General features: G+C 39.0%; 2 protein-coding genes across 3 annotated transcripts in view; one reads left to right on the forward strand and one right to left on the reverse strand.

Annotated features, from left to right (window-relative positions):
* The first annotated feature begins 1,396 nt into the window (after positions 1-1,396).
* mrm3a (mitochondrial rRNA methyltransferase 3a) lies at positions 1,397-6,237 on the forward strand. Its single transcript, XM_007248642.4, has 4 exons — positions 1,397-1,833; positions 3,041-3,285; positions 3,384-3,551; positions 4,471-6,237. Exons 1-4 carry the CDS (start codon positions 1,442-1,444, stop codon positions 4,989-4,991), a joined length of 1,326 nt encoding a protein of 441 aa, XP_007248704.2. The 5' UTR covers positions 1,397-1,441; the 3' UTR covers positions 4,992-6,237.
* Positions 6,238-6,768: 531 nt separating this feature from the next.
* nxn (nucleoredoxin) overlaps positions 6,769-12,708 on the reverse strand; it is a 101,139-nt gene continuing 95,199 nt past the window's right edge. For both annotated transcript variants that reach the window (XM_015605669.3, XM_007248644.4), the window contains one exon: positions 6,769-7,883. In XM_015605669.3, the coding sequence (XP_015461155.1) occupies positions 7,701-7,883 (183 nt within the window). In that variant the 3' untranslated portion in view covers positions 6,769-7,700. The remainder of the gene's footprint in view (positions 7,884-12,708) is intronic.

The following is a 12,708-nucleotide window of genomic DNA, read 5'->3' on the forward strand; positions in this document are numbered from 1 at the left end:
AAAGTAGAATTAAGTTTTTCGCTAAAAAAGCAAAGAAAATTGACCTATATATGTCATTTTTTTTCTAAAGCAAACGGATTTCAGACAATAGATTCGCTAGCATTACTGCTACAGAGCTGGTTTATGGCGAGCCTGCCCACTTTTTATAAGAAAATCACTGCCAACCGCTAGAGGGAGCCAGAGGGAGTCCAAAATGAATGGAGATGAATGAAGCTAAACGGCTAAAACCGTTTAATAAAATATAATTAATTCGCTAGCATTACTGCAACAGTTTTGGGCTGATTATGGAGTTACAGAGTACAGACAGAGCAATGAGTTTAAAATACTTATAACTGGTTTAAAAGCTTTAAAAATTGAAAATTATTTATGTTTTGCTGAAACATGTAATATTGTTCTGTGTTAAAAATATATTTTAGTATATAAACTATTAAATATTGTTAAATTAGAGATTAATAACAAAATAAAGATGTCTATGTCCCGAAGAGAGAGGGGGGTCTAGGGTGCATGCACTAGGTTCCCCCTTTTTTTTTTTTTTTTGCTCAATATTTTTGCTTCAATTTTTTTATATTAATAAAGAACATTTCTAAAAATAGTAGCTTTTTTGTTTTTATTCATGTAAATAATCAAAATAATTCAACATAACAAACAATAATAATAATAAAAATAAATCCAGTTATTTTTCTTATTTGTATTTGTTCTTAATAATTGACAATATATGTTGTGAAGTCAGTTCCTGGGACATATTATGGAAACGTATTTCCACTTGGCACTCGACCAGGGCGGATGACATGTCTCTCCAAGCCAGCCCTGATTGTGGAAACTTTACACTAGATCTCCAGCTGCTTGGACTGTGTGTCTCTCCACACTTCCTCCAGACTCTGGTTCCTTGATTTCCATATTAATTGCAATATTTACTGATGATCAGTGATGGGTTGGAGAGCCAAGTCATCTGCTGGTGTTGGTCCACTGTGTTTTATATCAAGTCCAAACTCAGTGTAGTGTTCTCCCGGAAAATCTTACAGCACTTCAGGATTCTCTCTGCTGACAACTTTTATGAAGATGCGGATTTCATTTTCCAGCAAGACTTGGCACACTGTCCACACTGCCAAAAATACCAATTTGTCTTATATAATCTTACAATTTTCCAAGACAATAATTTAGGGTCTTTGTCATCATCATTGTTCATCAGTTTGAACTGAATTACTGAAATGATGCACTAGTACATGTCTCATTTAACATTACATGTAAAGTCAGCTGTGTGAAGAACTTTTTTATTCAGTGTTTCCATTCGTTGAGGGGCGGAGCTAAGGCATCGCTAAACATCTAAACCCGCAGCCTGCAGTCAGGAGCTCCTCCAGGTCAGTAGGTGGCGGTAATGAAGCTGCGGTTGGTCTGATCTCCGCTGGAACTCCTGCAGAAGGATCTGAGGGGAGGATCAGGCATGGCGGCGCTGTTAGGAGGCGTGGGTCGGGTCGGTTCTGTGTTTACCGGGAGATCCGAGCTTCTGCTGCACTGGAACCGACTCTCTGTGAATCCCAGCCGGAGGATCCGCTTTCTCAGGAGGAAACCTGTGGCGGTACTTCATCCAGACGGAGAACTGGAGACCCGGGTCAGGACTAATAAACCCGCTGAGAGAAACACACAGAGCTCAGACCACCTGAACCTAAAGCACAACCTGAAACAGAACCTTCACCAGAAGCACGGGGGAGTAAACACACCAGCAGCTCCCAGAACCTCCGCTCAGCCCCACCAACCCTCTCCTGACCCCGGCCTGAAGGTCCAGCTCGGGGGGCTGCGGTACGAGACAGCCAGACCTGGAGACAAGAGACTGGCGTGAGTCATACTCCAGATTACTCCAAATAAACCCATATTAATCCAGTCAAATCAATTAAAACCCTTTTGCAATTTGATCTTCACATTATGTTTAAATTTAATGTTGAATGGACCAATAGAAATGCTCAAAAATGGTTTAAGATAAAATTTAAATCTTCTCACAGTGACCTTCATTGGAAACTATCATCACCTCCATCACTTCCATCACCTAAAAAAATCCAGCACAGTTTTTCTCATTAATAATAAACTGCTATCTCATTATTTTGACATAGTAAAATAATGGAATAGAACCTCAAAATAATGACTTACTATCTCAAAAATAATGAATATCTTACAATTATGAGAGTATCTAAATCTCAAAATGATGACATACTATCTCAAAATACTCACTTACTTTATCATAATAATGAGTATCTCAATAACAACAAACAATTTTGAGATACTATCTCAAAATAATGACTTTTAGGTAGTGGGAATGGACTTCCATAGGAAATGAATAAGGTTCTCTTCAGAATGCTGGATGCTAGACCAAGACAAGGCTTAACCCCTGTCTGGGAAACTGCCTTCAACATAAAGTACCAGTCAGATGTTTGGACACACCTTAAATTTAGTGTTTTTCATATTTTTTTTTGTAAAGTGTTAAACAAACCAGAATATGTTTTATACTTTAGGCACCTCTTGTTTAGATGACAGTTTTGCACATCTCTGCATTTTCTCAGTCAGCTTTATGAGGTAGAGTCACCTGGAATTCAGGCTTTCAGTTAACAGCTGTGCTGAACTCGTCAAGAGTTAATTACTTGAATTTCTTGTCTCTTAATGTGTTTGAGAGCATAAGTTGTAAAGAGGTAGTAGAGGAGTTGGTATATAGTAAATAGCCCTGTTTAAACACATATATATTTTATTTATTATATTTTTTTACAATGTAGTATTTGTGAAAAGTAGCTGTGTCCAAACATTTGACTGGTACTTGGTAATACCGTACACTGCATTAATGTTTTGACATGGTATAACTGTATGGAAATAGCCATAACAGTTCACAGTAAGCCAAGGGTTCCTTAGGACATTCCTGAAAGTCAAAGGTGATTGACTGGCTATTCCTTATTGTGCTTTTGGACAGGGCTTTTCTAAAATATCTACTCTACCTCTGATTGGTGGCATCTTCTGCCCATGTTCTAACACGTTCTGAACCATCACTCGTTGTTTTCAGGAAAGTGGCGAGCATTGCCCAGTCTAGAGTGTTCCGTGAGCAGCAGGGTAAAGTTCTGCTGGAGGGAAGGCGTCTGATCTGCGATGCTCTGGCTGCAGGAGCTTCTCCTCAGACGCTGTTCTTCAGCCGGGTGGAGCGGCTCGGGGAGCTTCCTCTGGACAGGCTGGGTCAGGCTTCGCTGGTCAAGGTCAAGTTTGAGGACATTAAGATCTGGTCTGATCTGTCTGCTCCACAGGGGGTTATAGGTGAGTGGGCGTTTTTACTGCAGTCATGCTTCAGTGAGATGTTTGGTCAAATCTTGTTCCTGTATATATGTTTATTGTTTTACTTCTAATCTCTGCAGCCATTTTCTCGAAGCCGGATGCGTCACGCCTTAAATTTCCCAGAGATCTGCGACTGCAGACTGTGCCTTTTTTCCTGATCTGTGACACTATTAAGGACCCTGGCAATCTGGGGACAATCCTCCGTTGTGCAGCTGCAGCTGGTTGTGAACGCGTCCTCCTCAATAAAGGTAATGTCCAGGAGTATCAGTAAAACTGCTGATTCATTATTTACATTATAAATTTGAACATTTACTGCAAAGATTTACTCCAAATCACTTTTTAAAAGGCTCTGGGTAGCATACTCTAGTGTATCCTTCGTCTAAAACCACTTTTAAATGTTTTAATATTTAAGCAGCATCTTTCATCTCATCTGGTATTTAGGGCGTCATTGTGTCTTTGCTATCGTAACAACGGGAAAAGTAGTCCTTGCACGGCTCAACACAAGCAAAAGGCATGTACTAGTTCTCTTAGTTAATCATGTAGGTGTTTTGGGCATAACGTGAAGTAAACCAAAATAAGTGTCACTTGCCATTCCCTTTAACAGCCTGACTTTGGTAGATTGCAATTTTAACGGCGCAGCACTTCTGCGCTTCTCAGCCGAGGAAACTGACGTGTGTTTACACTGTGAGGGAACAGTAATGTTATTTTATTTAGTATTCTATTTATTGTTGATGTAAGAGTAATGTTTGCACACTGCTGTTTGTATGTGTGTAAATAAGATAGTGTGTGTAAGCTAAGATAGGCATAAACGTCTGACTTGTGACTGTTGTCAGGGTTTTAATAATTCAGTGGAGCACCTGGGTTTTCCGCTGCTAAGCTAGCAATATGCCAGAAATTTACCTCAACACACCTCAAATCACAATGCTCTTTGGTGTAGATATATTTTTAGAAGCACTGTTGCTATTTAAACAAGTCAGGCAGCAAGTGTGAATAGACAGTTAAAGGGGTGCAAGATAGCAATGAACATCATAAGGGACTACAGATAGAAATGAGCTGTTTGGCTAACCCTGGCGCATTTTACACTGATGTAGAAACGTTGTCCCTGTTGAATAAATAAAAAAAGTATCTTGTGCACGGTGTAAGATGTTCTCTCTTTATCTTCTGTAGGCTGTGTGGACGCCTGGGAGCCGAAGGTACTTCGTGCTGCAATGGGGGCCCATTTCCGGCTCCCTATATTCCCTGGTTTGGACTGGAATGATATTCTGGAGCACTTACCCCATCCAGTGACTGTCCACGTAGCAGATCCCACCAACCAGCTTATGATGCGTCAGGCTGTTCCCCAGTCAGGAGATACCGGTTGTGAGGAGTATGTTGAATCAGACTCTGAAGATGAAAGTGAGGATGAGGGTCTACCACTATCTGTGGAGCCCAAGCCCTACCATGAGAACTGGGCCCAGAGGAGCACGGCTCTGGTGATTGGTGGAGAGGCACACGGACTGAGCTGTGAAGCTCTCGAGCTGGCCGAGGAAACCAGGGGTCATAAACTGTTTGTTCCGATGGCTCCAGGAGTGGAATGTCTGAATTCAGCAATGACTGCTAGTATTCTACTGTTTGAAGGTAGGAGACAACTGATGAAGTTGGTTCAGAAATCCAGCAGAAGACCTGTACGATCTGCAACACGCCGCTGAGTGGCTACACTATAGCTCATTATAGAGTTAATATTTAATAAAAGTGTAAAGAATAACAAATAATGTGAAAATAGTTCTTTTTTTGTTCTCTACTCCAATTGATTCATTTTGGGCTGTGCAGTTTACAGATGCATCTCAAACAAGTTAGAATATTATAAAATTAGAATATTATAGAAGACCAGTTGGTACTTTTGGCAGTTTGGAGAGTCTGCCAAGTCCTGCTGGAAAATAAAATCCCTAGTATCTCCATAAAGCTCGTCATCCTCAAACCATCAGTGACCACCATTTCATTTGGAAATCATGGGTACAGTGTCTGAAGGAAAAGCCCAGAGTCCTCAAGGTACTTGAGGCCTAAAGTGAAGTTTTCACAATAATCTGCTGTCGGAAAAGGGCACCCTTTCTACAGTCATTAAATAGAAATATATAAATGCATATAATGCTGCTTTAAGTCTGCTATATTTTTTTGACTTGTAAAATATTTCCATATATTAACAGTAACTGTTCTATCTAAAGGCTTTTAATGAATTTCAATGGCACTGTCCAATGAAAAACAAGTATGTCCATATTTTACTATTTTAATTGTCCCTTACACAGTGTCAAAATATCTTGAGGAAATTCTCCAAAATGACCTGAAAACTATTTTTACACTGACTTCCATTATAGTCCATTGAAATATAAGAAGGTTATATATCTCTTCTGGAAAATTGCTGTTTTGGAGATAATTTTTTTTTATTGGACAGCTAAAGTATAGTATATTATCATTGATTGCTTGAATTTTGTTTTAATCTATTGTTTGTGCAATATGAATGAATAGACTATGATACTATGAACTATGATATGAGTACACAGTAAAATAACACTGTAATAAGTTAGACATCTCATTCATAGTCAGCCTTCTTTGATTTCAGTGCTGCAATAGCCTATACAATTGCAGCAATAACACGATCACAATACAGTGGTGTGGAAAAAGTGTTTGCCCCTTTATGATTTCTTATATTTTTGCATGTTTGTCACTCTTAAATGTTTGAGATAATTAAAATAACAAATATGAGTCAAAGACAACACAAAATGAAAACAAAAGGAAAGGGAAAGGAAGGGTTTTTTTTTTTATCACTAAGGGAAAAAAAAAGTTCAATTTCTCTAGCCACACCCAGGCCTGATTACTGCCATACCTGTTCTCAATTAAGACATCACTTAAATAGAAACTGCCTGACAAAGTGGAAGTCCACCAAAAGATACTCAAAAACTAGACATCATGACAACATCCAACGAAATTCAGGAAAATGTAAAGAAAAAAAAGTAATTGAGATCTATGAGCCTGGAAAAGGTTATAAAGCCACTTCTGAAGTTTTGGGACTCCAGAGAACCACAGTAAGAGCCATTATTTACAGATGGCGAAAACATGGAACAGTGGTGAACCTTCCCAAGAGTGGCCAGCCGAACCAAATTACCCCAAGAGCGCAGCGACGACTCATTCAAGAGATCACAAAAGACCCCACAACAAAATCCAAAGAACTGCAGGCCTCACTTGCCTCAGTTAATGTCAGGGTTCATGACTCGACCATAAGAAGAGGCCTTGCTAATGGGCAAACACTTTTTCACACAGGGCCATGTAGTTTTGGATTTTTTTTCTCCTTTAATAATAAAAAGTTTTATTTAAAAACTGCCTTTTGTGTCTACTTGCTTTGCAGACATATTGCATTTGGTGAAGAATAAATACACCATAAGAAGTCAGTAAAATGAGGAGTGTGTTAAATACAAGAGCAGAAACCAGAGCTAGACAGTGAGTTTTAATGGCCTAGGCTCATCAGAAACACAACGAAGGAGAGACTGAAGCTGTGCACGCTCTAAAGCGCCTCTACATTTAGTATGGAAACGTGCTAATAATGCTATTCTGTGCCGTCAGCATCTGCCAACTGCTTTAATAGAGGGGACCTTCACAGAAAATCCACTTAAAAAAATGTGTCTGGAGATGGAAAACAATCAGTCTTAATACATCATCATCATCACATCAAGTATCAACAAGGTTCTGGATGAATAAAAGTAACTGCATAAAAACGGCTGCCACGCAAAAGAATAGACTTTTGTTTTTTTCTTTTAAACAGAGATATCAGTATCAGTTTGTCCACATGTGCATAATAATCATCATAATAATCAGCACCCATAAGGAGAGAACTACAGCCTAGTGAGGAGAATCAGGTGATCAGGTGAAGGAGCTGCAAAAGAAATGTGCACTGTTTATCTCAACCATACGACTCTCTTATGTTATATTTTATTCTTCTTTAAAACGATATCTGAAAATAAAAGCTGTATAATTTTTACTAATCAAATAAAAGCAATAAAAAGTTGCTCTGAATAACCAAAACAATCTGCCGCAGCTGTGAAGGGTTTCATCTATGCTATGAAGTTCTATGAATGCCAAAAAAATATCTGAGTTTTTTTTAACCAGATTTTTATCATCCAGGATGTAAACGCAAGGCACCACAGGAGAGCAGGAGGAGCAGGAGAATGAGGAGAACGACGACTCCAGGAAGAAGGGTGGGAGATTTTGTTTTAAAAAAGGGGAAGAGGGGATAATATCAGTACAAAGTGAGGCTTCTCTTTTAAACAGTCTCACTGGAAGAGCGGGGAGAGGGGTCCGGAGGTCAGGGGGCTGAAGGTCAGGGGTCTGGAGGGAGGTGTAGTGCTGTCCAGGCTTTCTGCTCTGCGTTAAATGGGCTCTGGTTTGAGCTTCTCAGCCAGAAAGTCAGTGACAAACTGCTCCACCACAGCCGGCGTGATCTCCTCCACGTCTTTGACGTATTTGGCACGAGCAGACATGTCCAGGATGGTCAGCAGAGGTGCAGCCTCGGGCAGGTTGGTGTAATCTCGCAGCGAGTCACTCATGTCGTCCTGCAAACAAAGCAGAAATATGAATAAATACAATCAATTACTCACACAAAACATACAGTTTACAAATAAATAGCTGTACAGCTCTGGAAAAAGGACCACTTTAAAATGATGAGTTTATTTAATTTTACCAAATTGAAAACCTCTGGAATATAAACAAGAGGAAGATGGATGATAACAAGCCATCAAATCAAGCTGAACTGCTTGAATTATTGCACCAGGAGTGGCATAAAGTTATCCAAAAGCAGTGTGTAAGACTGGTGGAGGAGAACATGCCAAGATGCATGAAAACCGTGATTAAAAACCAGGGTTATTCAACCAAATATTGATTTCTGAACTATTAAAACTTGTTTTGTTATTTCAGCCATTTCTCATTTTCTGCAAATAAATGCTGTAAATGACAATACTTTTATTTGGAATTTGACAGAAATTAAGTTCATAGTTTATAGAATAAAACATCAATGTTTATTTTACTCAAACATCTACCTATAAATAGCTAAATCACACTGATTCAGGACCTGAAGTGGTCTTATTTTTCCCAGAGCTGTATATAGAGTAAACTGTCAATTGGATATCCCTGTGCAACTGATATTTATACACTGAACAAAAATATAAATGCAACACTTTTGGTTTTGATCCTATTTTTGATGAACTGAACTGAAAGATTTAAGACTATTTCTATGTACACAAAAGGCCTTTTTCTCTGCGTTAGTGAGCACTTCTCCTTTGTTGAGATAAACCATCCACCAGTCACAGGTGTGGCATATCAAGATGCTGATTAGACATAGTGATTATTACACAGGTGTACCTTGGGCCACAATAAAAGGCACTCAAAGGGTGCAGTTTATTTATTTTCTAATTTTATACGTTAGAAATAATACATTTGTTTACATATTTTTCATATATTCAGTTTATATTTTATTGGCACATATATAGTAAGTACAAACTTCTAAGTCATTCAAATTATGAAAAGAAAAAAAAGTGTTAAACAAACCAAAATGTGTTTTATATTTTACTTCCTTTAAAGTAGCACCTCTTGCTTAGATGACAGCTTTGCACATCTTGGTTGGATATTCTAATTCAGCTATAAGAGGTAGAGTCATCTGGAATTCAGGCTTTCAGTTAACAGCTGTGCTGAACTTTTTTTTTTTGTCTCTTAATGTGTTTGAGAGCATGATTTGTAAAGTTGTGAAGAGGTAGAGTTGGTATACAGTGAATAGCTCTATTTATGTAATGTTTTAATCCATATTATAGCAAGAACTACTTAACTAATAAACTAAGTATCCTGTTGTACAGGATAAGTTTAATCAGGTACCAGCTTCAGATACCACAAGTTAACAGCTCCCTAGATAAGAGCACCTAAATGCTTCACAGAGTATTTTGGACCCTGTGGTGATGGTGGTAGATGCCCTGCAGAGAGGGCAGCTGGTTCCTGATTGGTTCTTTTGGATGCACATTCAGAAGTTAGCAAGCAAGTTTTGATGAGCAACAATCAAAGCTATCTTTGATTTGTTAAATGTTTGCTGATGAAAGCCTCAGCAGTGAGCCGGCGTTCACAGGGCAGAGTGATATCTCTCATTATTACAGAGTTCTTCCCTCTGCTCCTGCAGGGCTGCTCACCCATCCACCCACCCAGCTGAGCTCTGCATGGGTCTGGCGAGGCAGGAGGGGGTAGAAAAACACCACCTCCCTCTGAGCGGATCTGAGACGCTACACAGCAGCCAGAATACAACTCGGATAAAGAGTGTGAGCGGTGGGCGGACTGGAGAGAAAGCGTGTGTAAATGCATGCAAAAATAAATGTTTAAGAGATGGTATTAAGTATGCGTATGACGCTCCAATCATATCGCATAGAACAGGGTCACACCTCTGCAGAACTCACAGATTCTCAAACTTTTTAGACCATTTACCACCAAAGACCAAACTCAAACTTCCACCAAGTAGCACCTTTAATCCATTTTACAGTAATTATAGATTTGTGTAAGTTAGTACTATGGTAAGTAGTACTACTAAGAAACTCAGAATCAGGATTTAATAAACTACAAGAGAATCATCAGTGAACTACAGTGTTTACTACCTTATTTATCTATTAACTGTAGTGCAGAAACTGTAGTGAACTGTTGGTGACTGTTGGTTGATAGAGCAGATCTTGTGGAGTTCCACAGGGTTTTACTGTAGGACCAATGAAACTGATGTTAAAAATTATAATAAACTGTAGCTCTGAGAGTGAAGGACTAAAGTGTAGCTTATATACAGGTTCTAACAGGTAAAACACTAAACACTAACGTTAGAAAAAAATTACAGGTACAGGAAACTTTATACATTTCAGTCCTTAAAATTTTAATGTAAGCAGATTTGTTTTTCTGGAGGTCATCTAGTTAGTGTACCACCCTGGGGTCCAGAGGTCTAAAGCACTGCCACTATGATCGGGAGTTCGCTGGTTTGAATCCTGGTCATGCAGCTTATCATCAGCTGCCAGAGCCACGAGAAAGAACAGATGGTCTTGCCCTGTTTAAATAGATAGATGGCATGCTTTCCCCTCACTACTCCTAGGGGGTGATGTGGATCAGCACAAGGCGTCTGTGAGCTGATGTATCGGAACCGAGTTGATGCGCTTTCCTCCGAGCGCGCTGTGATGCTACTCGGCAATGCTGAATCAGCAGCAGTTCAAAAAGAGGCAGTGATTGACTTCACATGTATCGGAGGAGGCATGTGCTAGTCCTCACCCTCCTTGTGTTGTGGAATCACTAGTGATTTGAGATGCCACAACAACCCATTCAGCTGAGTACAATCAGCCTAGCTAAATTGGGGAAATTAGAAAATGTAGAAAATCTGATTACATTTTTTAAAAATAAATATACAAATAAAAACTTAGTGTTAGGTGTAGGGTTAGTGTCTACAGAGAAGTTGAATTTAGTTGAATGTTGAATGAGCATCTATGAGGCATCAATAATGTACCATCAAAATAAAGTTATACTGTAAATATATCAGGACATTACATTATATTTGGCAGACGCTTTTGTCCAAAGCGACTTACAATAATGATTTACATAGAGTAATATGTACAATTTACAATGTACAATTTTTGCATGATACTGTACTTTCCACTATATTGTGAAAAATGTGGAAATACTTTAAATATGTATAAAAAATATATATTTTTAACTGAACAAGTTAATGCCTGATCAATTGGATCAACATAATGCTTGGAGGTCTTTCTAAACACACACTGAGACAGAGCTGCAGAGTAAAGCCAGCTCACTTCCTGCTCTTTATGTGTTTTACAGCTCTTTTCCTGCAGACCCGCTTCCACCTTTCTCCTCTTAACAGCTCCGGACGACCCCTGTAATCCCGGACAGAGGAAACCTGACAGCACACTGATCCCATCAGGACATACCATTAATTATAACAGGAGAACAGCGTGTGCTCGACTCACGGTTTGGTAGAGCTGGTTATGGAAACTCCAGACATCCAGAGTTTCTGTTCTTCAGGAATACAATGTGTGCTTTCTAGAAATTCAGGCTTCCTGCTCCTGTCTCGACCACGTTCTTCACAGACAGACCGTGTCTCACTTTCACATGATAGGATGATCCTATTTCCCCGTTGTGTAATCCCTCTGAATGTGAGAGGCTTGAGAGGAACTTCAGAGTGTTTTCATATGGAAAGCATTATTTGGAAACTTGACTATATGTATGTATATATAATAAGATACATGTACCACTAGGTGGCAGTATATGAAAGGCTTGGGTTTTCTGTGAGAACAATCTCAGCCTGTCCATTCCAGCTCTGACTTCATTCCAGTGAAAGTATGAGCTAGTCCATGTAACGGTAAACGCATTAAACCGCACAATCAGATCTCGGCTCGAGAAAAGAATTGCTTCACTGTTTTTGCTACCTAAAAAGGACAGGGGCGTCCAAACTTCGCGCTGGTGACCTAAACTTCTAGGAAAAATGCTTACAGATGGAGCTGACTGAGCATTGCTGGCTTCTATCTTAAGTGTTTAACTTTTGAGCAGGAAAAAAAGGAAACCCATAGGAGCTTCAACCTACTTTCAGCTGTGAACTTTCAGACTACAAGCGTTAATTAGAAACATCAACAGACACAGCGGTGGAAAATTACAAGGATAACGCAGCAGTGTTGGTGATTATGCATTTCCTGTGATGTAGAAGAAGCAAAGCAAGGAGAAGGAAAGACACAGGAATAATCAGAGGAAAGGCATGATATTACTCAGAGTCACTTCCTTTCTCCACCATACAGATAGAGGCTATTGTACAATCTAAAAAACACTGAAAATAAAAACTGTATCGACACTGAATCCACATAGACAGCAGTTATCTCAAGAAAAACAGGCATCTGCTCCTTTACAATACTGTTATTGTGATGTCAATAAGAATGTCAAATGTGATTAATGCATTGTTACTGTGCAATGTCATAACCTAGAATGATGCTACACATGACCACTGACCAATTGATGGCATTGTTACTGTGATGTCACAATCAAGAACAACACATTCACACATTACAACAATTTATTTTAAAACCATAGTATTGTGATTGTGATGTCACAATCTGGAATGAAGTCGCATATGTCCACTGATTCATTTTGAATTGGTGGCACTGTTATTGTGAGGTCACAGTCTAGAGCACAATCACATACTACATCCAATTCAAGTTAAAACCATGCTATTGTTATTATTGTGATATCACAATCAGAAATGCATTTCACACAACATTACCACATTTATGTTTAAGTAATGGTTCTTGTGGTGTCACTCAAAAACACAGTCAAAGGTGATTACTGATTACTGCATTAATTCATTGTTATTGT

The sequence above is a fragment of the Astyanax mexicanus genome, chromosome 18 (assembly GCF_023375975.1).
Source record: "Astyanax mexicanus isolate ESR-SI-001 chromosome 18, AstMex3_surface, whole genome shotgun sequence".
In the NCBI taxonomy this organism is placed as follows: Eukaryota; Metazoa; Chordata; class Actinopteri; order Characiformes; family Acestrorhamphidae; genus Astyanax; species Astyanax mexicanus.